The sequence below is a fragment of the Tiliqua scincoides genome, chromosome 4 (genome assembly GCF_035046505.1).
Source record: "Tiliqua scincoides isolate rTilSci1 chromosome 4, rTilSci1.hap2, whole genome shotgun sequence".
Classification (NCBI taxonomy): Eukaryota; Metazoa; Chordata; class Lepidosauria; order Squamata; family Scincidae; genus Tiliqua; species Tiliqua scincoides.
In genome coordinates this window covers 186,770,826-186,798,751 of record NC_089824.1, presented here as the reverse complement: position 1 = coordinate 186,798,751, position 27,926 = coordinate 186,770,826, and the positions used below count along the sequence as shown (strand labels likewise).

The 27,926-nt window shown below is 43.9% G+C and overlaps 1 protein-coding gene across 1 annotated transcript; it reads left to right on the top strand.

Annotated features, from left to right (window-relative positions):
• Positions 1 to 32: 32 nt before the first annotated feature.
• LAD1 (ladinin 1) lies at positions 33 to 27,434 on the top strand. The gene is made up of 10 exons (XM_066624676.1): positions 33 to 160; positions 18,057 to 18,200; positions 19,328 to 19,926; positions 20,647 to 20,777; positions 21,535 to 21,578; positions 22,767 to 22,839; positions 23,387 to 23,515; positions 24,892 to 24,981; positions 25,586 to 25,663; positions 26,402 to 27,434. Exons 1-9 carry the CDS (start codon positions 33 to 35, stop codon positions 25,649 to 25,651), a joined length of 1,404 nt encoding a protein of 467 aa, XP_066480773.1. The 3' UTR covers positions 25,652 to 25,663; positions 26,402 to 27,434.
• The last annotated feature ends 492 nt before the right edge of the window (positions 27,435 to 27,926 follow it).

Genomic DNA, 27,926 nt, shown 5'->3' with positions numbered 1-27,926 from the left:
GCGTCGCCCTTTGGATCTCCGGAGGGGCTTCAATGCGATCTTCACTCGCCCAGACCAGGGAGGGACGGGCTCGTTCACACAGGCGTGCCTACCCATCGCTTGTCGACGTCTCCGCGCTTGATGAGCGGACGGACCCGCGGAAAAGCGAGTCCAGCGATGGGTCTGTGGGTTGAGCGAATGAAACCAGGACTGACGGTCTGACCCACGGAAAAGGTGTCAGTCATGGAAGGTGTCACGGGAAACAGTCCTGGCTTGAAATCATGTGGGAAGATCCAAAAGCTGTGTCTCTGAAGTTGGCACTTGGTGGTGGCAGCTGATGTGTGAATTAACTTGCCTGAACAGTATTGTGTTTTGAGTTGATGTGATTGGTGACAGCCCAGGCACACGTTCTTGTCATCGAGTGATAGTGAAGCCTTGTGAGAACCAGGTCCTATTCAGGGCCGGACAAACACCAAACATTTTTAAGGGCAGCGGTTCAGTCTTTGCAACAAGCAATGCAGTTCGCAACCAAAGAGGTGCGGATGTGATGATAGAGAGGATGCTGGAGCACAGCTTGTAGATTGCTGGTTGCAGGGTGGTAAAATGGCTTGGGCGAGCCTTGTCCGTTACCCATTTTACAGGTGGAAAACTCAGGGCTGAAAAATAACAACCAGCCCCGAGCTACCTAGGGCATGGCTACAAGGGAGTGTCTTCTGCCTCCTGTCTTTAGTAATTGATCACCGTTCTGGAAGCTTGGGAGAAGATGCACTCTCCCAAAGAAAAGGAAATATGGCGTGATAGAACCACACTTTTCCTCATTCCCACTGTGGATTGTGTAGAGGACACAGAGGCTTGTTCTGACCCAGCTGCTGTCCTGCTATGCTGCACTAATCAAATGCATCAAATGAGCATTGATTCCCAAGGAAAGCACCTTGCAGGCACACCCTTGGTGAGTTCACAGGCAGTGGGATTAGATGCCAGACTTTCCTGGGCTAAGTCCAGCAGTCAGATTCATTGGCTTTTGCCTTGGGGCCATGCCATGGTAGCTCTCAGGAAGTGGAACTGGCCTCTGGGGAAAGTGCAAGAGAAGATAACCAGAAACACACACCCTAAGGAGAGATCAGCTAGCATTGTGTCAACTGACTGTAGGATTTTAAGTCAAACAGCAACCTTGCACTCAATGAGACAATTGATTACAGTAAATATGGCAGATCTCTGTAGAGTGGTAGTTTGAGATTGATTAAGGAAGTTTAATTATTTCTCTTGACTGAATACTGTAAGTCAGGGGTGTCCAAACTTTTTGGCAGGAGGGCCACATCATCTCTTTGACACTGTGTTGGGGGGCCAGGAAAAAAAGAATTAATTTATATTTCAAATTTGAATAAATTTACATAAGTGAATATATTAGAGATGGAACTTATATGAATGAAGGTTTTGCAATAGCTCAAGGCCTATAAAAGGCCTTGCAAAAAGCAAGACCAGCCTTTCCTTTGCTGCTGCAGCTGCATCACAGATGTGGAACAGCAAGCAGTGGAGGGAGCTCTTGTCCCATAGCTCATGCAAGAGGTCAAACAGTTGTCCTCATGTTGAGAGCAGTTGCATTGGGCCAGCATGGGCTCCAGCAAGTCTCCAGAGGGCCAGAAGCTCAATGGAGACTGGGGGCTCCCTGTGGGCCGGATTGGGAGTCCCTGAGGGCCACAAGTGGCCCCCAGGCCAGGGTTTGGGCACCCCTGCTGTAAGTCATCATCTCTATTAAAGGAGTAATATAGCCTGGAATTACAAGAATTATATAGGCCAGTGTTTCTCAACAAGTGGTGCAGGTACCACCAGTGGTACTTGAGGTGGTATCTGGTGGTACTTGTGGGATTCCTGGACTCCTGCTGCCTGGCAGCGAGACCAGGAATGTGACACAATAAACAGTAATAGGAGGCTCCAAAGCATACCTGATAAAGCCCTTCCATCCACCAAAGCCACTTACTGCTGTTTGTTGCATTGCATCTGGCTTCCCAACCCAGAAGGAACTGGTGATGATGTCTTCACCAGTTACTTCTGGTGGTACGTCATAAAGGTGGACCATGTGAAGTGGTTCAGCGGAGGACAAACATTGAGAAACATTGATATAGGTCAAAGTTGGGCACCAGGGATGTCCTGTCCTTCTTTTGCAGTTCAGCATGCCTGTCCATCACCTACTCAGCCAACATGAGTGGGACTGCTCACCTACTAGAAGGCAAGAAAAATCTGGAGCCCTCTGCTAGTTCTGATCAAACTTTTTGGACCTTGATGAAATGTAATTGCTCAACCCAGACACAAACTGTTCACAGCAGTGTCATTGACACCAAACGCCCAGTGTGATGGCGCAGCCATGATTAAAATCCAATTAAAAATCTATGTTTTAAAACTAGTCGTTAAGGAAGTCATCACATTAGCCTAATAATTAGCATGTTGCTGCTTTCCATTGTCTTGAAATCATATGCGTTGGCGAGTCATGAAAATTAATGACTCCATGGGGATACACAGATACTGAGAATCTCAGGGATGAGAGATCATTTCCTCTCCATATATATATATATATATATATATATATATATATATATATATATATATATATATATATATATATATATATATTGTTTGTTTCCTTGACTACAGATCTTGTTGCAGAATGCTGTTCAGGTGTAACTTAGGGCAGGATGTGCACTACGTCATGTAGCTGGTATGGGCTCTCTGGTGTGATAGTCGATTAAGAACACAGTAGAACCTGTTTTGTTCCAATATCTTAGGGAATATGTAAATGACATATAACAAAGTTGTATCTTGCATAATTGGGGAGATAAAGCCTATAGATATGGAGTGCAGGAAGTGAGAATGCATCTCTATACTGCAGAAGGATCCTCATCTGGGAGGTATACATGAGTGCAGAAAAATACTTACTCATTGGGCACAATCCTAACCAGGTCTACTCAGAAGTAAGTCCTATTGTGTTCAGTGGGACTTACTCCCAGGAACGTGAGGTTAGGATTGCAGCCTTTGACAATGATTGAAACTTGGTAGAAGTCCAAAGGCAAGTATGGATACTAGAAGGAGGACAACCACCGCTGGCTTTGTGCAAGATACTAGAGGTGCTGAATTTGCCAGTCTGGTGGTGAGTCTTCATTGACTCTTCATTTCATTCATCTGGTGTCTGTCTTCATTGACCTTGGTGGTTGAATGATAAGTATGGGAAACTTCTTATTTTAGCTGTGTTCCCTAGTCATGTTTAGCTTAGTATGTGGTGGTCTGTCTGTTAAAGTGTCTTTTGATATGTTTTGATAGAAACCATGTACAAGAACTGTATGGGCCCAATTGCACGAGGTTGTCACAACCCCACCATAAGTAGAGAGCCTGAATTGGGCTTTCAGTAGTGGCCCAAGGGGAGATGGAATGGTGGTTGTTCTGAGTGGTTCTTCCCTTAAAATATGGAGCAAGCATCTAAGCTCTGAAGATGACATCTCCTCTGCATTTGAAGCTTGAGGGCTGCTTTTTGATTGAACTTGAAACTTTCTCCCTTGCATGGATTGTTTGAGGATCAATGAAAACATACTGTATATACTTTGGAAAGAACTACTGTATACTTAGCCCATGGAAAGCTGCCTCAAATTGCAAAAACTGGGTCCTATAATCAAGAGTAATAATTCATTACAGTAGTCAGAATTTCAAGTGAAGATATGGAAACTGTAGGCAAAATTCTATATCCTGAAAATCTCAGCAACAGTAATAGCTTAATAATAGTTTGGTTACATAATGGATATAACTCTAACTGTCATTAAGTATTTTCAATTCAGTGGAAGGAATTTAAACTGGTGCTAACTTGTCAATGGAAATGAGTGAGACAAACAGCCCAATTCTATCCTCTGCCACCAGCCTTGAGGCACCCATGCCGTAAGAACGTAAGAACATAAGAACAGCCCTGCTGGATCAGGCCATAGGCCCATCTAGTCCAGCTTCCTGTATCTCACAGTGGCCCATCAAATACCCAAGGGAGCGCACAAGACAACAAGAGACCTGCATCCTGGTGCCCTCCCAGGATACAGAATATGCATGCTGTATTCTATGGTGGTTAGGCAACTTGAAGGCAAACTGGAGGTAAGTAAAAAACATTTGTACTTACCTCCAAGTAAGCCCTCAGGCCACCTATGGGTCTCCTTGGACATATGTTACTTATTTTGGTGGAGTATGTGTAAGGAAGGGAAGAGGGCAGGGAGGCTTACAAAAGAGGGGATAAAGATATGGATCTGGTGTGTACCATTGCCACCAGATCCACCCCCTCACTTCTCCCCAGGCTCCTCTCACCCACTCAGAAATGCTCCTGTTCCTCCCACTGCCCACCCCTGCCATCAACTCACTGGCGAATGGAGTTCCCTACACTGGACTGTGCAGGTGGCCAGCAGCCATTTCACTGGTGGCCTCGCTGTGCTTCCTAGTGGACTGTCACTTCTGCAGGTGTCATTGCAATTCTGCTGGTGGAACATGTGATCCGTCAGCAGTGCCAGCAGATAGTATTAGACTGTTAAGTGCTTGACATTAGCTGGATGGTGGTCCATGACATTAAAATATATTCTTTTCTGCTTGCTCTTTGTGCATTTAAGGCTGTGTGCATGTTATGTTTTTCTGTTGGTATTTACAGATATTCCATGTACCTAAAACGCCTACTTCTGTGTAGTACAGGTACGACAGATGAGGATGTGAGTAGGAGGGTGGTTCGATGATAATTTTCCGCTTAGTCCAGTCTGGCGGAAGTGAGAGCATTTATCCCGTTCTTACTCCTCTGCTTTATGACATATACCCAATATTAAGAGTCAGGATTCACATCCTGAGTGTTAAGTGTTCTCTGTTGATCTGCCTGCTCCAGAATTCCAGTTTGTCTGGAGTTCTACACCTTCTTGTTCCTTATTGTTGATGATGTGCCAAAGGGTGAGTCATGTGGAGCTCTGCGGAATTTCAATCATGCATATAATTAGTCTGTGGAATTCATTACCACAAGATGTGGGGGTGGCCGCTGACTAGGATGGCTCTGGAACGGGATTGGACACATTTATGGAGGACAGGTCTATCAATGGCTATTCGTCATGATTGCTCTGTGCTGCCATGAAGTTCAGCAGGAGTGTGCCTCTGAATATAAAGGAGCAATAGTGGGAGGAAGGTCTCCCTTCCTCTCCTGCTTGTGGACTTCCCAGGGGCATCTGGTGGACCACTGGGCGAAACAAGATGCTGGACTCAATGGGCCTTTGACTTGATCCTTATGGGATTGCCCAAGACCACCCCTGTGTCCTTAGAACTGCACACATTGTAATTAGGACATGCCCATCAGGGAGAGCAATGTAATCTGCAGTATTCATAAACCAGGGATAAGTTGGAACCTCAGATATGCTGTCATAGACAAGTAGATACCATCTCACAAGGCAGTACTGGCACAGAAACCACATTTTCCAGTTTTCTTATGCAACAATCAAAGCCAAACGTCTCCAAACTGAAAACTGGGAATCTCAAACTATCGCAGTGTTGCAGAAAGTAGTTCCTGAAGGAAAACTTCAAACTGCACGATACTGCAATTCAAGCTGCACAAGAGAAGTTTAAATATAATGAGTGCCCAGACTTCATTGCTGGCTCTCTGCTAAGAACAAGGCAGTGCCTGTTTTATCTGAGCAGTGTAAAAGAGTGCTCTGGAGTCTTTGTTGAACTGAACTGGTGTTAAGTTGGTTGACTGTACAAATAATCCCATCAGAAAGCAAGAACTCTTTCATTTGTTCTCTCTAGGACACATGTATTCACACTTCCTCAGATGCACATCTTAAAGGACATTTAACCCTTGGTCCCTGGGGACCCAGTCCCCAACCTGGTACCAGAGAAAAAGGAAGTCAGAGCTGAAATGTAACTGAAATGCATGTGCAGTTTATTGAGGAGATGACTTACAATAATAGGGAAAGGGGAAAACATGTTAGAAAGATAACAGTGGTACCCAAACTGTGGGTCAGGACCCATTGGTGGGTTGCAATCTGATTTTTTGTGGGACGCCACATGGTGATGTAAAGATCAAATCAAAGCCTCAAACCCTGAGTCTATTAAAAAATCAGATACCATAGCTGTTAATTACCCTGCAAAGCGCTCAGCTCCTGCAGTTTGCAAGAATGTGTAAATATATGGAGACAAATGTTTGAGTGGCTTTTTCTGGTTATTATAAATAAATAAAATATTATTTCTATTTAGATCTTCTTTTAAAAAGTCTGGTAAACCTAGGTGGGTCCTAGGTTTAAAAAAGTGGGTTCCAGTGCTAATAAGTTTGGGAACAACTGACATATTAGCAAGTAACCAAAATGGACTATTACACTGATGCTGCTCTGGCAATGAAGAGGAGGGGGAGAACAGTGTCTGTCGGGGAAATTTGCAAGGCGACATTGACTCTGTATGCAGAGTGGTGGGTGTCTGCATGGAAAGACAGGCTCTAGGCAAGCAGGAGAGAGCTAGAGAAACCCAAAAGACAATCATGGAGAAATTAAAAGAGTTGCGGAACAAAGGTTACAGCTGGACCCCCAGTAATGTAAGAGTGCCAACTAAAAAAGGAGACAGGTAGCTCTCAGATGAGCTGTATGCAGTGCACATCTATGGCTTGGAATCCAGGACTCTGCTCCTGGCTGTTCAGTTCTCTCAACTGATGCTACAAGTCTCTATTAAGGGAAATCCCAAGCCTTATGCACTGCTTAGAGTCAGCTGGATCAGTTCAGCAGATCTCTAGGCTTCCACTGCCTTACTCAACAACAACAACAACAACAGGTATTTATATGCCGCCTTCCTTGGTCTTTATTCAAGACTTTATTCAAGGTGGTTTACATAGGCAGGCTTATTTAAATCCCTTATTAAATAGGGATTTTTACAATTGAAAGAAGGTTCTTTCTTTCAAGAACCACTACATTCAAGGTGTTTCATTCCGATCTGGCTTCACATTCTGGCCTCCATCCTCCCACGCTCAGAGCAGATGGAATTGCTCAGTGAAAAATAGACCGAGGCAACTGAAAAAATGAAAGACTGGCAGCCCAAGTCTATCCCCATAACATGTAGCACCGCTGATGGAACATGCTGTGGTGGGAAAGCGACCAGAAGACCAACTGTAAATAAAAATATTTTGTACTTACCTCTGGTAGGCCACCTGGTCACCAATTGGTCTCCTCAGACTAATTCCAGCTACAGGGCAGGGAGGGGGAGAAATGGGGCAGTTTCTGGGTGGGGAGTGGGCTGGTGAGAGGCAGAATAGGGGAGGGAATTCCAGTGTCACTGGCATGCGCTAGGATCCCAACCCTGTCCCCTCTCTCCCTTACTCTCCTTGGACTTGCACCAGCAAAGTCTTATCTACAGGATACAGCACGTGCTCCATTAGCATGGCTGCATTAGTGGGGGTGGGGATTGGGCTGTGACTGAATGTGTGACTTTTTTGGGGGGGGCAGCAAGCATTGTTGGCTGAGTGCTTGAAACAGCGGTATGAGTTGTGCTTGTGACTCAAGTATTTGTAGGTGGGGCCTGGCTCCAGTGCAAAGTCTGGGTGTTTGAGGTGGCCAGTTTTTCCCTCCAGAACAAAAGGGGATTTCTGGTCTGAATAGCTCAGGGTGGTCTCTGTGAATGTGACTTGAGTCAGAACAAAAGAGCAGAACTGAGGCAGAAATGCGGTTCTGGATCTTACCAAAAAGGCAGCCTGAGACAATGAAGGTGTGGATCCCAACCAAAAAAGGTATCAATTCTGCAGCAGAGTCCCCCCCCCCCCCAATTGGGTTAAGACACTCCCTTCCCCTGGCTGGGGCTGGATGTCACGGACTCATGTGTTTGTCCTCGCCACATGGTGCCAGATCTTTAAACAATGAAACCATAAAAACCTGCAGTGGTAGCACACAGACAGCATCTCAGTCACTGTTTGGGCTCCTCAACAGTGAGTACAGCTTCATTTCAGCTTCCAGTTCATGTGCATTTGTGATAAAGGAAAGGAAGAGCTGTGCATTGTCTGCTTTCAAAACAGGAAAGAGAGAAGATATTTTGAGCCCTGGTCTTGGAGTTGTTAATGTGTGTCTGATTTCCTGTTGCATCTTGTTTTCTCAGGATGTCTTGTTTTGACAATGGGTTACAATGAAATCTTCTGCAGGAAAGCCTTTCCTAAGTGCTTGCTTCTCAACTACTCGATCCAGGTGCTCAGATTGAACCAACAGCACATCTTTGCTTCCATCAACTTCTGGTTCCATCAACTTCTGGTTTATTAACCAAAACATTTGCACTTAACACCAACTTGGGATCAAGTTCTTCATTAGGTTTTGGGCAGCTCAGTCCTAATCAGTGCTGAAGCAGTGGGGCCACCCATCCTGTGCTGTATCCTGTGCTGGGAAGGAGCATGCTAGAGGTCTCCTTGGTGTAAGGAGACATTTGTCTGCTTACCCTGGGAAAAGCCCCAACCTGTGCATTGGGGCTACTCAAATCTGTGCCTGCCAAATGGCTGGTGCAAGTCCAAGTTGCCCTGTGTTGGGCTTTCAAACCCAGTAGGGGAAATGGCATGCACTGCCACCGTCGATCCTGGCTCTTCCTTGGCCTGATCCATCCCTCCCTGCCATCCCCCATGCTGTTACACCCCTCCCTTGTTCTGCCCTCCCCCTGCCTGGTGGGAGCTTACCTGCTCTGTCAGTCACTCCTTATGAAGCCAGAGCTGGGGTGGCGGGGCAGGTCCTCCTGCCAGCACTCCTTACTCTCAAGGTGTCATAAAGTGCTTTATGGCAGTTTTGCAACACCCTAGGCCAGTGTGGCGGTCACATTGGTCACTGCCCCAGCACTGTGGAGGTTTAGGATCATGCCACCAGTCATCCTTTAGCTGAATCTTTCTGCTCAATATGGTGCAGATTTGGTTGAATAAAGACAAATATATATAGAAGGAGTACTGGGAAAATGTCATATGTTTGGGGAACTGGCAGGGTGGAACGGGGAAAAATTTGGATTCTGTCTGTTGTCTTTATTTATATATTCATCTGGAGGTCTGAGCGGAGTCTATCACAAACTACAATCTGTATTTGACAATTGGTTATTTCATTTTTACAGCTCTTTTCAGTGTTTAAATTATTCTAATTTTTTAATGGATTTGAATAAGAAATTGTGATTACAATAAGAACTTGTCACAGACATAACCATGCATTTTTTATCTGTGCAAAAACCCTTGTGGTGTTGGTTAGGCTGAGAGGCTGTGACGTGACCACACCTCTAGGTGAAGAACTGATGGTGAGAAATGATAATATGCTCAAGGCAACCATTGAGTCCGCAGCTTAATAGGGCTTTGATCTTTGGACCACACAAGCTTATTACTTAGCTCCTTGTGTAACAGTTTGTTTCTGACATCGAAGATTTCTGTTGTACTTTCAGCAACAAAGAAAACTGCAATTTTCATCTTTTTTTCCAATTTTTAAAAATGTTGTAACAAAAAATTGCAGTAAAAGTATGAGAGCTGTCAATTCTTAATCATTTTTGACCACACCATCTGTCCATTATGGCACAAGTGCACACACTACCAGGAACTTCTCCCCAAACAGCTTTAAAATGAATTTCAAGTGGGGCTTATGCAGACGTTCTTGGTGAGATTGTGCCCTGAATCTGTACAGACTTGTGTATCTCTGAGATCCCAGTATATAAAATAAGGTGTACATGTAAATTTTACATGTAAAAGAGACAACGCAGAGACGCCTGCGTTGGCTCGGTCATGTCGTGAGAATGGATGATGGCCGGATCCCAAAGGATCTCCTCTATGGAGAACTCGTGCAAGGAAAGCGCCCTACAGGTAGACCACAGCTGCGATACAAGGACATCTGCAAGAGGGATCTGAAGGCCTTAGGGATGGACCTCAACAAGTGGGAAACCCTGGCCTCTGAGCGGCCTGCTTGGAGGCAGGCTGTGCAGCATGGCCTTTCCCAGTTTGAAGAGACACTTGGCCAACAGTCTGAGGCAAAGAGGCAAAAAAGGAAGGCCCATAGCCAGGGAGACAGACCAGGGACAGACTCCACTTGCTCCTGGTGTGGAAGGGATTGTCACTCCCGGATTGGCCTTTTCAGCCACACTAGACGCTGTTCCAGAACCACCTTTCAGAGCGCGATACCATAGTCTTTCGAGACTGAAGGTTGCCAATATATACAATATATACATGTAAATTTTAGAGAATTAATTTGTTACAAAAAACAAACAAAAACATGAGATGATTTTGCAACTTCTTTAACATAATTAATATTATGTTAATTTTCCTAATCCCCATGTAAACAGAAAAGGGCGAACATCTGTTGGATTATTTCACCTTTGGTTTATTATTTTCACAATATATAGAATAAATTTCATGCTCACTTTCCCATAGATCAGCCATTTTCAACCATTGTGCTGTGGCACATTGGTGTGCCACAAGTGGTCCACAGGTGTGCCACAGGAATTTGAGAGAAGGTCATTTATTAGTAGGGCCGATAGGGATGTGAGGCCCCCACTGGCAGCAAGGTGTGCCTTGGCAATTATAAAAAACGTGATGGTGTGCCATAACAATTTTAGTGCTTTGTCAGTGTGCTGTGAGATGAAAAAGATTGAAAATCTCTGCCATAGATGCTTTGAAGTTACGTTAATTATTTTCAATGTTAAAGAATGTCATCTTTTCCAATTTGTCATTCTTGGAGAAGATGTACAACCCGATCCTGAACTGCCCAAGAGCGCATGGCTGCAGCAGCGCTGAAAATGGCTGCCACCACATCCTGCACACTTTGAGCAGCCACAGGTGGCACCTCGGGAGAAGGGGACTTTTGACCCCTTCCCCTGAGTAAAGAGAGTAGCCCCACAATGGGGCTATTTGATTTACCGACAACCCAAAGGTTGGCAGTGAATCAAAGCCTCCATGTCTGGTGGTGAGCCCAACATGGAGGCTTTGGATTCGGTGGAGCGTTGCTGCACCGGTCCCGCCTCCCTCCCTCTCCACTCCCTGCCCCAGCATGTCTCCTCCCTGCCCTCTCCCCACCTCCCCCTCTCTGGAACGCCTCCTCCCCGTCTTCCCCCCATGCCCCCGCTTACCTCTCTGCTGCTCAGCGGTCCGTGCATCTGCTGGGCAGTGGAGGTCGGATGCCCGTCTGATGGTAGCTCAGCGCTGGGCTACCACTGACGCTTGCCTGGCAGTAGGCCAGTAAACGTTCCTTATGGCACGTTTGCAACAGTGCGTGCCGGTAGTGAACCTGAGCCAAGGACTTATTTAGGAGATTTTTATCTTGCCACAGGAGCCATCACAACAATAGCAATGATTATTTTATTATTAATTAAAATAAAATCAATTAATTTTAATTTAAAAAATATTAATGTGATATTAATGTGATTAAAATGTGACATTTTAATTTAAAAAATTAAAATTAATTAATTACCACACGTACTGCAGATTTGTAACCCTTGGTTATAAATTGAAACAAGTTATAATGTTTTTCTAAATGTTTTTCACTCCCTTCTCAAGGCCATGTGATATTTCTCTAGGCAGGGAGAAGGAACGCAGTCTATTTTAAAAACTACTGTTGATGGAGGTGATAGTTGGGTCTGCCTTACTGGCTATCTTTGTCTTCTCCTCCTCTTCCTCCCCAGAAACAGTTGTGGTTTGGGGGGGGCACAGTATAGCTGTTGCATTTTTAATGGGATTTTTCAGCCAACTTGCAGGTTTGCACATGACAGATTGCAGACTTATTTGTTTCTGGCTGGTCTCAAATGCTTCAGTGATGTCCTAGACTAGAGGCTAGAACAGGGATGTCACACATAAGGTTTAATCTAAATGAGATTTAGATAATAGAACTCTTTGGAGAGGTGTCTACTGCTCCAGCTGGAGCTCTGCAATACTGCACCCTGAACCATCTCAGCTGACAAACAAAAGTGCAATACAATAAGAGTTTGCAGTAAACGGCATCGCCCTGCTTCTTAACAGCAAAGTGTATATAAATAAAATAATTCGACTGCAGCATTAAATGTACTGCAGTCTAACAGTGATCAGGAAGACCATTTCTGATAGAAAGCAAATAGCATTGATATAATTTTAGTGTGTTGTCATGTGAATCTTGATTACTCATTCAGGTTCCATACAAGTTTTGGCAATGTTACAACTTTATAAAACAGAGATATATTCATGGCTGTTGCAGGTCCCTTAAACACAGGCCTGCAACAGAGTTTTTGCTTGTCCATGGAAGACAGGAAGGAAAGGATCTGGAGGCTGGGTGATACTGAAGGAGAGAGTCTACTGGGCCTGAATGCAATGCAACTAGAAAATAGATTTATTTAAATGATTCGTGTGCTTGGGATGAGACCCCAAATGTACTGTTGGAATATCTAGCCCAGCCCCTAATACAGGGGAGTCGCCGTATCCGCAGATCCTGTATCCACAGAGTCACTTATCTGCAGATTTGGTTCATAGGACGCCCCTCTGGAGGCAAGGGGAGCTCCTCTCCCCTCACTTCTGGAGTGTCCTCTGAGCCCAGCAGAGGTCGCTGACCCCTCTCACCTTTGGAAAGTGAGGAGGTATTCCCTGGTATCTGCGGTTTCAGTTAACTGTGGGGGTTCCAGAACGGAACCCCTGCAAATACCAGGGCACACCTATACTGTAATTCAGCACATGATGACAAGGGTGATTGACAAAGGAGTGTGGCAACAGTGAAGGAAGAAGTGGAACAAACAAAGGTAACATTTTCAGTAGCTCCTGCTCGTAGGCGTGCTTGGAGGCTCTGACATCTGTGGTTACCACAGGTGCTGCAGTAAACACTGTACTTCTTTGAGAAAAATCAGGTCATTGTAGAAGAGGGTGGGGCCGTCTTGTGATATGAACACAAAAATAGGGAAGGGTCTATGAGTCATGAATGGCACAGATGCTTCTGTGTGTTTCAAGCAGCTGGATGGTGCTATTTCTTGGTTCACTACCATTGTGGGGAGGTAGCTTGCTGTTTCAAAACAGCAAGCTGATTTGAAGGTTTAGTGCCAAAGATTTCTTCTTCTTCTTCTTCTTCTTCTTCTTCTTCTTCTTCTTCTTCTTCTTCTTCTTCTACTACTACTACTACTACTACTACTACTACTACTACTACTACTCTTTTCTATTGGTCTCCCCCTTTATTCCTCATTCACACAGAGTAGAAAACATTGTGGCTTGGCTTTTATTGAATGTGAAATGCACTGGAATCCTGGGCATGGCAATGATTAACCAGCACCCAGTCGTAACTACACACTAGAGTGGCAACTTGCAGGAGTGTCAGGAGGAGAGGCACTGTCCATATTTCCATCTAGAGCTGGCATTCCATGAGTTAACAGGAACTTCAACTAAGCTAATGTAGTCCTCAAAATGCATTATCATCTTGGGATTCTTTCACCCAGAGATTTTCATGGATCTCAGTTGTAGTGATTTGGCTGCATAGTTCCCACACACAGCCAACTCTGACCCCCCCCCCCTGCCTCTTTGCAGCTGTCTAGAGCAGTGATTCCCAAACCTTTTAGCACTGGGACCCATTTTTTAAAATGACATATGATCGGGGATCCACGTATGGTAGTTTTATGAGACTTCAAAAAAAGTTTCACCTTACCAGTTGCTCAAACCTCTGTTTTTATCCTTTTTACTATGGTGAGTGTATGTGGGGTAGGGGCCTTCTGGAGCATTTGCTGAGCTCCACATTCATAGGAAGTGGCTCAGTTTTGTTTTCCATAGCAAGGCGGACCTCCCCTCGAGGTGCCCTGAAGCAAAGTTCCATGAAGCCACCCCCTCCGCTTGAAGCCGCCGCCCCCCCACTGACCTGAACTGACACAGAGCCTTGTGTGACTCCAGGACCAAAAGGAGAAGCCATCTGAGGCTTCCAGCCATGTCGTGAGCCTCATTAAGGCTTCCCGTGTGGTCATGGAATCACACAAGTTTCACATCAGGCGCATTTGCCCTATCCAACTAATGGGAGGTCCACTGCTGTTCCATAGGACTTAATACTTCTCTTGTCAATGGGGGCATGGGACAACGTCCTTCTGGAATTTTTTTGGGGGACCTGCATTTATCAGATCAGGACCTTTCTGGTAGTATTACATCCCTCTCAGCCTGTCTTCCAAAGTGGACTGAGGCATGCTCACCTACTCATAACTAATGAGTATGTGCAGCTCAGTTTCACTTTCCATAGGGCTCAATACATTTTCCTTGTCAGCCATCAGCCTGTCAGTTTCAGTTTCACAACCCACCAATAGTCAGGCTGCATCCCACCAGTGGGTCGCAATCCACAGTTTGGGAAACACTGATCTAGAGAATAGAAAATGTGTCCAGGTGCTGAAGGACAAAGGAGTGTACAATGGTGAGGCAAGAAATCTTGTTCCACATCACATCCCTGGGATTGCTTTCCCACATGGCTGTTTGTGTGCTAATGCACAAATGATGCAGGAGAACAGAGAATGCATATAAAGACACACCTGTAGTGTAAGGGATAGTAACACCTCCTCATTCAGAAGACTGTCAGATGTGCCTGGGCACATCTGAGACTAGGATCTGGGTTGACTCCCTTTGATAAGCACGTAATATGGCCAGGTATTCTAGCAGGGACTGTAGCCAGGGAGGAAGGAATTCTGGGAGCTGTGCTGGTGCATGTTCACTGTACAAGTGACGAACTTTTTTTTGGCTGCTTTTGCAAGATTCCATAGCCCAAATGTTGCTTTCAAGTTGATTGCAGCTGGCCACACTGTGCAGTTCAGAATGCATATACAGTATGTGGTACATCAAAGGTACATAGTAACAGTTTCAGCTGTGGGTGGCCTGTGACGTTATTACATGAAAGTAGTGTCAGATCAAAGAGCTTTAAATATAATTAAAGACACCCCCCCTATACTCTCCGTTTTGCAGGCGAAAATAGGGGCACTTTTGTTTTCTTGTAGCAGTTCCATTTTCACGATGAGAATCAGTCCTTGAGCAATCTTCATCTGATCCCCACTACTTACATCGCTGATGGATCTCCTCCTTGGTTTTATGACATCATGTCATGTTGGGGAGAGGGAAATTTTGAGGAACACCTTCTGTAGGATTTGACAGTGCTAAGGCTGGATTAAAACATGCAGTAATTGTTTTGAGATATGTTGTAAACAGGTCAAAATGAATCTGCAGTGTTTAGCTACAGCGCATGACCACCATGTTGTGCTTCATGTATATATGTTAAACTAGTGGCAGGATCATTGCATCCTGGACAATTGTGTTGCATCCTGGTAATGGACATTGCATCTTTTTGTGTCCCAGACATTTGTGTCCCAATATATGCATATTTATATTAGATGTATTTTTTTATTTTTAAATCACAGAGTTAGGGTTAGAGTTAGAGCTGGGATAGGAGGCTTAGGATATATAACATAGGGTTTGTTGTGCAGTTATAGTGGGATACAAAAACAACAGAGAGAGAGAGAGAGAGAGAGAGAGAGATGCAAATGTCCAGGAATCCAATGACCAGGTTGCATTTGATCAGGACCCAATAATCCAGGACACAAATAGTCTACTATTGTCCAGTGGCGGACCTCCCTAGTCCTGCACCCTGGGGCAAATTTCTGTGATGGCAGCCCCCCCACGGGCTGTCACTGCCCACCCACAAATCCGCCCCCTCACTCACCTGAGGCTCACAGAGCTTTGCACGACCCCAGGCTGTGTCAGCGAAGCTTCCTGCAGCTTTCCTGAGGTTACAAACTGTGCTTCCAGAAAACTGGAAGCACCGTTTCCAACCCTGTCGGGAGCCTCAGAGAAGCTTCCGCGGGGTTCTAAAAGCTTGGTGCCTGGGGCATTTGCCTCATCAAATATAATGGGAGGTCAACCACTGCTATTGCCTGCTTGTTACTAAAAGAGATTTGGATCAGGAGGACTCTAAACACTTTGCCATCATTCTCTGTTGATGTTTATCTGATCAGTTCATAGACCTGAAATTTTCAAATATTTCATTTCATTTATTGCTAACAGCTCACATGTCTTTCCTGAAAGAAGCCTCATACAGCACACAAGAGCAAAAAGGCAAACAAACAAACAAACCACAATTAATACAAAAATAAAAATAACATAACAAAATGCAAAATAGATCAAATCCAGATTCATATGAAAAATGAACACAATAAAATCCATAAAAATGAATATAGAGACAATTCTATACAACTGTAATTGATTACTGTCACTATTAATTGTGACAAATATTGTCTCAATTCAGTAAATACATCCAAAAGACTACAATGCAAACAATATCAAAATTTCAGAGCCAAAAGTACTCCATTAGTAAGTGCATATACATTGAGATAATCACACAATTAAAGCTGTAATCCTACTTATGAGGGAATAAGGGCCCAATCCTATGCAACTTTCCAGCACCAACGCAGCCTCAGTGCAGCTGTTCCCTTACCTTGAGGAGGCCTCCATGATTGCCCCCCTCACTGCAGGATGCAGTGCACGCCCTGTTGGCATAGCTGCATCAGTGCTGGAAATTTGGATAGGATTGGGCCCTAAGCCCCATTGAACACTATGGAACTTAATTCTGAGTAAACCTGTGTAGGATTGTGCTGTAAACCATGAAATTAACAACAGCAGATGAACTAATAAACAGATGATAAAACTATTAGTTCAATTCATAAAAAAGAAACAAACAAATAAGAGATAGAGAGGAAGAGTGAAAGAAGAAGCAAATATTGTAGACAGGAACCTTTTCCAGAAGGGAGTTTCCAAAAAAACAATCCACACCTTGCTGGCGATTCTGCCTCACACACCTAGAATCAGCCTGGTCTTCCCTGTTCTCACCAGGGAAGATCTAAGATTGTAACCCTTCATTCAGCACCTCCCTTCAGACTTAAAACAGGTTGGTGTCCTCGCTGATGTTATGACCTCTAAAGGGGCAACCACCAAACAGATGTACTCCCCCTTTGATGCCACCCTTTTGTGGGGCTTGTGATCAGTGAACAATGTGATAGGCTTTCCAGAAGGACACAGAAGATACCCCTTTGTTCCAGAAATGACTGTGGAAAGCGGAAGCCGCATAGCAAAGTGCTGACAATCTTTGGTGGGAAAGGCCTCCTTACTAGGCTAGCAGACAACGCACAGCTCCCCTAAGCTTGGCTCCTGGTTTGCCTTTCTTGTTATCAGTAAGAGGAGTTTGGAGTATTTCTAAGGAACTGGTTCATTTTCAAAGACATTTTACCTTGGGGATGCTCAGGGCGCAATCCTAACCAACTTTCCAGCACTGACCTAGCCGCAATGCAACCCCAAGGTTAGGTAACACACATGCCCTTACCTTGAGGAGCCCCCCTTGACTGCCTTCCCACTGCAGGATGCAGTGCATGCCACATTGGCACAGCTATATCAGTGCTGACCAGTTGGTTAGGATTGTACCTTCAGTGGCATAGTTAGAGAGGGTGCAAAGCATTAAGTTTTGCAGGGAGCCTCACCACAGCATGCAAGGGGCCCGCCCCCCTTTGGAGCCATTCCAAGGGAAGGTAGCAAAATGAATGCCTCTGTTTTGCTCCCCCCATGGCTCAAAAGGGGAGGGGCCTCTTGCACACCACTGTGAAGCTCCCTGCAAAACTTTGTGCGTTACACTCTCTCTAGCTATGCTACTAGTAATGCTCATTAGCCTTCCATTTTCCATATTGTTTTCAGGTTCTGCGTCTTCTCTCCCTTTTCTTCTCATATCTAAGAAATGGTGGCTTTTCGGAAGAAATCTTTTTTTCTCCCACAGCCATAAGAAATCTACATCGTCTTGATAGAGCTGGTATTGTGAAAGCATCCCTTGCATATGGCTGCCATGATAATGAAAGGACAAAAGTCGGGGTCTTCTGAAACTATGCAAGATGATATTCTGGGTGTGGAACTGGGATTTTTTTTATTTAATGGCACATTTCTATTGCTTTATGATATTTTGACATCTGGATACATTATTGGGCCATCGAGGAACTTCCTCTCTGGAATATGAGGAACTCTGCAATGAAAGTATTTTGCTGTGACTATCCCATTGTTCCTGAGCCAGGTTCTGAACACCATGTGTTTTGCTCTTTCCTGAATTTTCCACTAGCCTGGCCCAACAATGGAGTGCTGAGGATGAAGAAGAACTGGAGAGAGAGCGTCGGCGAAGACACCGACAGCTGAGTTCCAGCTCTGAAGTAAAGGACGAAACCCCTGAGCCCGTGAAGAATGTTGTCAGCAAAGCACCAAACCGGTATGTGTATACTTGTAGGATGGAGGAAGGTGGTCTCCGTTTCTTGGAAGCTGTTGTGTTCAATACCAGGGAAGTACAGACCAATGGCTGTGCAGGCTGAATTGTTTTTTGATTGTCATGATGTACCTGCCCAAATGCCGTTGATTTTGAAGTGGGCTGGCGTCTTTCTATTGTCTTTAGTGGGTTTTAGTTCAAATTTTAGGAAGGTGAAAGCACAAGCCTGTGCATGTTTACTCAAAAGTAAGCTCCACTGAGTTTAATAGGCCTTACTCTCAAGTAAATGTGTATAGGATTGTAGCTTGAATCTGATGGCTTGGTTTAACCCAGTTTTACCTAGCCCACAGGTGTAAACTTTTGATTCCTGTTGTGTATATGCAATGTTGGGCAGAAATGGCTTAATCAAATAAGGAAAAGGTTATTGTGTGAAAAAAGCTTAAAGGGGGAGAAGGGAAAAGCTGTCCGATTCAGTACTTGGGATCAGAAGCAATGGTCGAAAGAAAATCAATCAGTTTCTGAGCAAAAATTTTGTTGATAAAGACTTACAAATGAGAGAGAGAGAGAGAGAGAGGGAGAGGGAGAGAGAGAGAGAGAAAAAATATGTGCATGTATATGAAATGTAGGAGTGAAAGAAAAAAAGACTATTACCAGACCTATTACCAGACCAGATTTCACATGAGTAAAGGATGTTATGTTCGACTTTGAGTTAATGATATTACTACATACAGGACATGGACTGGGTTTTCCTTATGTTTCTTGCTAAAAATGTGTCTAATATGGAAGCCAAATTTGAATTATAATCTAGCTTTCATTGTAATACATTACATGGTTATTTAGATTTTCAAAACAAACCAGGACCTATGTTGGACACAAAGTCTTTCATTGCACTCTTGAAAGACAGGAGTGCCCCTAATTGGGGAGAAGTAGGGTATACTTTGTCTAAATAAATCATCATAATAAAACAATGTATAAAATTCCTCCTAAGCTGGTTTGGAACTGCCATCCTTATGTAACTTAAATTTGAATCCTCTTGGCATATTTTGCCAGTAATGCGCCTTCTGTGTTCAAACTAACCTGGAGCGCCCCCCAGTGTTGCATCTGAAGTTCTGAGAGCTTCTCTTTTACTGCAGGTTTCGGAATTCCTCAGAGGTAAAATCATCCAAGCTGGGGAACTCAAAGCTGGAGAATGAGAGGAGGCCAGTAGAGACTCTAAATAAGGTGGAAGACAAATGGGTGAGGAGGAGGGTGGAAGCCTTAAATAATGTGAAACAGGAGAAAAAGGAGACAGTGAATGCCAGAAAATTGGGAAAGGAGGATGATGAAGAGAACACTAAATCTCTTGCGGAATCAGCTCAGAAGCAGAAAGATTCAACAACAGAAAAACAGCAAGCCCAGAGCCAGCAAAAGGTCCTTGCAGAAGAAAAGCATCAAAACCGGGTTCAGGAGAAGTGGGAGCTAAGAAAGGGCAAATGTGAAAACTTGAATCAGGAAGAGAAGGACCTCAAAGTGGGAGAGGATGAAGTCTTTAATCAGAAGCCAAAGGTCCTCGGTGCACAGGAGTCTCCAGTACCAGTAACACTCCAGAATGAGGGGCCCTCAAAACTCCCTCAACGAGCTTCCTGGGAGCGTCGGAGCATCAGTCGACTTGAGGTGAAGATTAACTCCAGAGTAAGAAGCAGTTCTGAAGCTGCGCCAGCTACACCTGCCTCTGGCTCACGGGTAAGTAGCAGTTCTTGGTATTTTAGAGTAAGGAAATGAAAGCCAAAGACCAAGGGGAGGAGGGAGAGAGAATTAAAGGTGGTGTCAATTAGAGGTGGTGTGAAGAGATGGTGTTGTCTTGAACTGTTTCCAAAATTGGCAGGCTTGCAAAAGTGAATTGGCAATGTCATCAGAACTGGATGCCAAGTGACAACAGATGACTCAAAGATACAGTAGTCTGCCTGTGAGCTTCCCAGAGGCAGCTGGTGAGCCACTGTAAGAAACAGGATGCTGGACTAGATGGACCTTTGAACCGATCCAGCAGAGCTTTCTCACGTACTTAAGAGTCACTGGAGGACTACTGAATTCAGGCCAACATCAGCAGATACTAATCTGAATTTGCTAGTGTAGTATAGCCTACATTTTAGCAAAGAGAAACTTGCTTTGTCTTTTTCCTGCGTCTGTAATTTCACCCAGAGGAGTTATAATATGTGGTATGTAATAAAAATTTGACTGAATATGGCATTTGTTAACTTTGCTTTGATCAGTTGCTTCTTTAGGGCAAACTTTCAGGTTCTTTCTCAGTTGCTTTTTCCCCAGGTCAGCAAGGTATAATAAGGCAGGATAATCAAGATCCCTACTCTGAAAGGACTCTAGACCCATATGAGTAAAGCCCAACTAACATTGCCATACCAGTCCCAGACTCTTCTCCCAAGCCTCCCACTATTGATCTTTATTTTCCAGGTCAAAGAAAGTATTTCCAAAATTGACGAAGTTGAAAGCTCTCCCTCTGGATCTGAGGCTGCTTCACTAGTCACTAGCCCTGTAATTACCTACAGTAGCTCATTCAAACGGATCACTCCAAGGACAATCTCATTCCGGGTGAGTATCTCTCTCTCTCTCTCTCTCTCTCTCTCTCTGGCACTATCAATGTGCACCATACTTTCCAATAAAAGAGAAGGCAGATTTCCCTAGCAGCTCACAATCTTAAAAAAAGACACAAGGGAGATGATAGAGGAAGGGGAGGGGAGCAGGGAAGAGGATGTCATTATTCCATACACTTATATTTAGGCTTTTTTCAGGTAAGATAAAGGGACTAGTAGTATTAATGTCCACAGTAGGAAATGGTGCTTCATTTGAAAAAGACACAGGCTGCAATCCTATCCACACTTACCTGGGAGTAAGTTCTATTGCCTATAATGGGACTTACTTCTAAGTAGACATGCATAGGCTTGGGCTCACAGTCTTTCTAGCTGGAGAAATGGAGGTTCTCCTGACTCCTGACAGTTTCTGTGCTTAGTTCAGCCCTTTCAAAGGTTCTGTCAAGCTAGCTAGTGAAGAGTTCATTTCAAATAGGCACAGGTTTTCAATTCAGATGTCTTGAACATTCCTTCATCTAAGAGAGGCTTGTGATTCAGGCTGAGAAACCTTACCCACATTCTGTCCATCTGCTGTCTGTAGCAAGTCCAGATGATGATGCTTCTTTTGAGGATGGAAGGTTTGGATGTGCCTGCTCACATCCCTGGCCAAGTAATTGCTCAGATACTTTGCATGCTGCTCAGCCTCAGAGTTCATCAGGTGTTCTGGGTCTCTTTGGATCAAGAGCCCCATTTCTCATCTCCATTTCCTGTGTTTCCAGGTGGTCTCCAAGAAAGACCAACAAGAAGATACATTAAGTAGAAGGTAAGTGTTAGTGTACTTTCTAGATCCACCAAGTTGCTGAGAGCCTATAATATATGTGCATTTGCTAGTGGACTTTCTTATGGACATTGCCAACATTTTATGACTGCAAATTGCTCTGGCAACAGAAATGAAAACTTAGCATGATTTGTTTATGGGATGAAGTTTAAAAATAAATAAATCTGAAGTTATCCTGGCCCCGGGTTTGTGGAAATATCAGGAAAATTCTAGACTACAGATCAGTCCCATACATGCATTTTAGCTGCACAACAGCCTGTATGAATTAAGTGGGCCATCTTGATGCAATCAAAAATCATCTCTGTGGCTATAGTGAGTTCCCCATGCACTACAACTAGCCATGAACACAACCATCTTTTTGACTGGTGCATCAAATACATTATCAACCTACAGTGAAGTGTTTAAAAAAATTACTTGTTTCATCTTGTGCTGAACTATTAGTCTAGTCACATAACATTAGCTGACCACTTCTACCCGGGGCCAGTTGTAATGTGCACAGAACTGGCAACATATCTGTGCTGTTTTATCACTGAAGTTAAGCAGCCCTTATTTAAGTTTTCTACAGGAGCAAAATATACAATTCTGTTTAATTTTTTAAAGGGGGGGAGGGAGGTGAGCTGCTGCAATTCTCATATTGACCACTGGAGGCAGAAGCTGCTATAAATTGAATTCCAAGCATGGGCTTACTATCTCTGCTATACAAAACACAGGCAAGTGAAACAAAACCAATGATTTGGACCACTAGTGTCTACAGTTCACAGTGCAAGCTTTAAACTAAATGCTTTAGTTTAACTATTGCAAATGAGTTCTCTGGCCAGATAGGCAAAAACAGGCAGGGAAGAACAAAAGTAGTTGTTTTCTCTCTCTATAAGGAAAATAATTTTTGCAGATATTTTGTTATCTGTGCAAACAGACTGCAGATAATCTTTCATTTACAGAAAGAGTGTTTTGGAAACTCAATTCCAATGGGGTTCTGGGAATAGAAATTGTTGGGAAATTTATTCCAATGGAATTCATTTGATCGAAGTTTTCAAAATGGGCATGACTCCAACAGAGTTGTTCAGTGATTTCAGTGGGAGAGTTCAGCTTTCATTCTGTGAACATGATGCACACCACTGTGATGTATAGAATCTTGGAAGATTTCATTCCCATTATCTGCTTTTGCTTCACTAGTGCCAGCATGAGGCTTCCAGCAAGTTCTGGTAAACTTGAGCAGAAGTTGGAGAAATACACGTCTGCTGTGCAGGTAAATATTCTCAAAAGGATCCTGTCCACATCTGAGGCCTGCACACAAAGACAGAATTCATAATCTTAGGACCAAGAAATGCAGTGGGAATATCAACTAAAACTGTCTGTTGAGACAAACGTTAGAGATTGGGCCTTTTTGGTTGTGGCTCCCAAATCTAGAATAATATCTCAGGAAAGGTATGCCTAGTCCCTTTGCTCCTAACGTTACAATGAGCAGCAAAGATGTTTTTATTCCAGTTGGTTTTTCTAGAATATTTGTTTTTAATCAGGGCTATACAACTGCTGGTGTTTTTACACATTTGTTTTATATTTTTGGGTTTTATTTTTATCTGATGATTGTAAATTTCCTTGGTTATTTTAAATATGGTGGGTTAGAAAGGCAACCCACCAACTGAAAAAATCAAGAGTCAACCAAACCTTATCATTAAAAAGTCTACTCAACTACTTTCTCTGACAAACATTAATTAAGGAAAAAAGATGAAGCCCCTTCCCCATCATACTGAAATTTGAATGTCTCCTGTTGCCTGACTGTCTTTCTCTCCTAGAGAGCAGGCTCGATTAAGTTGCCTCCATCTGCTCGGAGAAATTTCCAACCACCCTCAGAGGGTGTGGCCAGCAAGCGAAGTATCTTTGAAGCCCATGTTCGGACTGAGCCTACCACTCCCATCAGGAAGGTAAGGTCTGAGAGCTAACAGAACCACAACAGTTGGAAGAAATTTAGATGCTCACAAACAGTGGGCGGGGTGTTTGGGTTGGTGGAGTGGCAACCCCAAGATTTAGGTCATTAATCCCAGGAAAGCTGATTGAGCTGCCTAGACCCTTCTTTTAGAAGGAGAGTGTCCATACAAATCCACAAGGAAGGCCAGCAATCAAAGTATCAGGCAGTTTCCTAGTTTCCTAAGAGAACTTCCTTCCAAAGCTAAGATAGATGAACAGGCTTTGACTAGTTTAAAGGCAAGTGTGCTATAGTCAGCTGACTCACCTATAGGGCTCTGTGTTCTTCCAAGATGTTGGGATCTGGAATGTCCCTCCTGTTCAAGCAATCACCCTCCTGCTCCTCACTCCCAACTGACAGAGGCTGCCATCCCTTAAATCTGTTGCTTGCTTACAGGGCATCTGTCTTTTCTGCATCCTTAATCACCTGAAGCTGTGAAACCAGATGCCTGCCAATTGACTGTCCAGAGGGCTTCCCAAACCTTGTTTTGAAATTCTGCTCCCTTGAACTTTCTTCAAGTTTTTCATCTCACTGGAACATGGTTGCAAGCTAGCTCTACATCTCCCAGCTGACAGTCAGCCATCAGCATTCTAGCTCACGTATTCCCTGCCTCACCTTGTAACTCCCAAGACTAGTTCTCAGTGGGCATGTGTGCTGCTCACCTGAGCTCACTTCAATACACTGTAGACAGAGCACTGCACCTCTGATTTCTATGCCACTATAGCAACTGGATCAAAGATGAGGGAGGGCTTGCCGACTACCAGCTAACAACAAGCCTTTATTTACCTTACATATTCTCTGATAAAGCTAGAAAGAGCTCTAGAGTGAAGAGTTCTAGAATGAAACTAGAAAGAGCCACATTGAGCCACTGGTTTGGCTTGAAATTTTCCTAAATCATGTAGTATCTCTTTCAAGAGACATGTGCTTCAGTTGTCAAACCAGACTATGATGTTACTAACTAGTGTTCTGTATAAGGGGTCTATACCAATGCAAGGACCGCTTCCATAGCTGCACAGTGTCATGACTGTGTTGCGATGCCACATCCAGACACTTGGTGATGATATCCTCACCATACTTCCAAATTGCTGAGCTGTATACTGTGCAGAGCTGAGCTTGGAGGTCTGCTTTGGAGGAAACAGTGCTCCTAACAGTGGCTTTTTGTAGTTCTTGACTTTTTCATGTCTGTTACTCCTGAAAAGATTCAGGTTTGCTCACAGTAATCTGGCACACTAGAGTGAAAATGCTCCAGCAGAGACGTGTTCACACAAAACAGTAGTAAGTTGACCTGGTCTTTTAATTCTACACTTCTATGCTCTCTACTCCCTTGTGGTTTAGGAGAGTTTGAAGATTCCAGGAGCCGTAACATCTCGTATCAATCTGTGGATCAGTCGAACTCAGGAACCCAGCAAGGATGAAGGAGCCAAGGTATGAGAAGTGCAGATCCATCAGTCCAAAACACTTGTGCTTGACAGCCTGGTGGGGCCAAATTGCTTGCATATAGCAGCTGTTGCTATTGCATTCTGATCAGTTTGAGTTACCAAACGATAGGGGGAGCATTTGACCCTGTGCCTGTGCATATTTGTTTCAATAATGCAAGACAGAGTCCTTCTTTCTTCTCTCCTTCAGGATTGTCAAGGAATCCGGTTTGAGGAATGAATTAGTCAGATGTTGGCGGTCACTAATCTTTTCTACTCAGCTTGTCCATTCTTATCCAAATAAATTCCTCCCCTACTCTAACCTGTCTTTCGTTACTGGTCACTAGTGGGACATTTTCCAGAGGATCCTATCATTCTGGAATCAGCACAACTGCCATGGGTCTACTCCTGGAATCAGGATAATTTGCAATGACGTAAAATATTCATTCCAACACCAAAAGACCTTCACGGTGCATCTAAATCTCACTGGAGCCCTATGGATCTATTTGGCACTATTGTCTCTTTCCAACCCAACCCATACCTTAAATTCCAGATCAACAGCCAGCAATGTTGAGTTTGTCCTTTATGCAAGGGTGTGATTTATCTTCCTGCAGGACATTCAGAAAATGGAGAACACTGCACAGCAGAGTCAGTGGAGGAAACAGTCTGGTGATTCCTGAAGGAGAAGCAGGGTAAGGCTAAAAGAAGGTTGATGCACTGCTTTGATGGCAATGCAAGCTCAGTTGATCTGAGCAGAGCTCAGTAAGTGAGCAAACAATAATGTGAGCAAACAACAACACTTGTACTAACTCCTAATGTACAGTTCAGTGCGTGCTCACTATGATACCACCAAGTAGCCATTAGTGGACTGATCAGTGATAAGCTAAATGTGGGTCAGAAACATTATGAAGCCACCATGAATGGATCCTTTCAACCCACTGCCAATATGTCAGTTTGGTGGAGTGGCTTGGGCCTGACGATTAACACTGAAGCTATAATGTTAAGAAGGGAAAACAGAGATACAGTGGGAAGAGCTGAAATAATCACTGGTCTATGCAACAGGCATAGGTTGTAGGGTCTCTTCGGCAATGCCCACTTTCAGATGGCACTGCCCCTCATGTCACCCCTAGGAACTGGACATGGATTCCTCAGTCTTATAGCTGATATGAGCTCATGGCCATTGAAGAGAGGATAGATATATGTTTTCAAGATCTTTGGGTAGTAATTGGTACAAAGGAGTTGGCATTTACATAATTGGATGAGATGTGAACATTATTTTTCCTTTGGGATATTTACTTATGTTTATGTGCTATTTATGTACTGATATTTATTAAAACTATGACTGAACTAGAGCTTTGTCAATTCTGATGCACAATCCAGACACTTGTGGCAATCTCTCTGCTAGCCTAAGGTTTTCTTATATCTTTCAGATGTAACACTGTAAGCTGCTCTGGGGACAATTTATCTCCATTTAAATCAAAGGCCTGGACCACTTGAAATTCTCCTGCATTCCTTGGTTTCAGATTCTTCCCTTCCACAAGGCCATTTGCCTGGCAAAGAGTATCTCGCAGTCAAACCTGCTTCCAGTGCCTTTTCATGAATGGGTTTCTTGGTGACTTGAAAAAAAAAAATCTGCTTCTGATTGGTGGATGGGAATGTTGATGCTTATGGCATAGGAACCCTATTACCTGCAATCCACTTCTGTCCCTTCCCACTTCTGCATCTCTCTTACCTCCAGATATCAAAACCTTAATTTCTACCAGCAAACCTGAAGGTATGAAACACGTACAGTTCATTCACTTCATCATTCTTCAGTTATGCCTCTGTCATGATGGATCCTATGATGTGGACAACCATGTAGGTGCTGCAGATGACCAGCTTGTAGTTTAAGCCTATGTTTAAGCCTCAAGGATGTCATTACATAGCCAAATCTTATCGGCTGCATGATGATGTTTCTATTGTCACATGTTGATGAAGAAGGCCATTTTGAAGGAAGGAAAGGCAATGAGCCTGCAACTTGTTAGGGCTGCAAAGAAGCCCAAAATGAAGCACTGTACTATTCCCCCCGGAATGTCAGGAGTGTGTTTGGGGGGGGGGGGATAAGCTGCTTGAATGTGTGTTGGGGGTACAGGCTGTGACTGTGTTTTGGGAAAGGCCTTTTCTCTGCAGCACCCTATGAAAATAATTGCCCCAATGACCCTTGAAAAACTGCAGGAAGGGAGAGGGGCATTTTTGCACAGGGACACAAAAATGCCCTCTGTTTTGGCTCAGACCTGGTTGTCACTAAGATCCAGTGAAACCAATGGAACACATCATTTGTGACCCACTTAAGTCCCATTGCTTTCAATGGGCTTTTGTCATGACAACTCACTTTAGCTGGACTGTGGCCATAGGTGGTTGTATGAATCCTGCCTATAGGACTGCAATATTCATTGACTTCAAAGCAGAAGATATTTATCTTATTTGGATACATACACCTAACTCTAGATTCAGTGGTTGGAAGGTGGGAATTTGGCTCTCATTGTATTTCATAATAAATATCATTTTGGTTCAAGTACTTCTTTCTCTGGTTGAATTATTTTTGGTATTAAGAACAAAAGAAAGGTATTTCTAGATTAGAAGAAGGATTTCCCTAACCCTGCAAGACCAGTCCATTAATGATGCCAACTGAGGAGGTCACCTCAGGCAACAAATTGGCAGGTGGCACCCACTTGCATCTGTCCTCCAATCTCCACTGCCCCTTCTCTTCCTCCTACTCTCTGACTTGGGAAGAGGGGGATCCAACGGGGCTCTTCTTATGTTCTTTTGACTGCAGCCCAAACACACTATTTGTAAGCAAGGTTTTGTAACTGATTCACTTGCCCATTCACTGTTTTGTTTGCATGAAAAGATCAGTTTCCATTAACTCCAGCTTGTGACAAACCATTTAAAGACTCTCACCATACACTGAAGTCT

Bases quoted from the DNA above. Each gene is read 5' to 3' on its own strand.
- LAD1 (XM_066624676.1), top strand. From the start codon at position 33: ATGCGATCTTCACTCGCCCAGACCAGGGAGGGACGGGCTCGTTCACAC. The intron at 20,778-21,534 runs GTGAGTATCTCT...CTGTGTTTCCAG, and splicing joins CAAGGACAATCTCATTCCGG to GTGGTCTCCAAGAAAGACCA. The intron at 24,982-25,585 runs GTATGAGAAGTG...ATCTTCCTGCAG, and splicing joins GCAAGGATGAAGGAGCCAAG to GACATTCAGAAAATGGAGAA.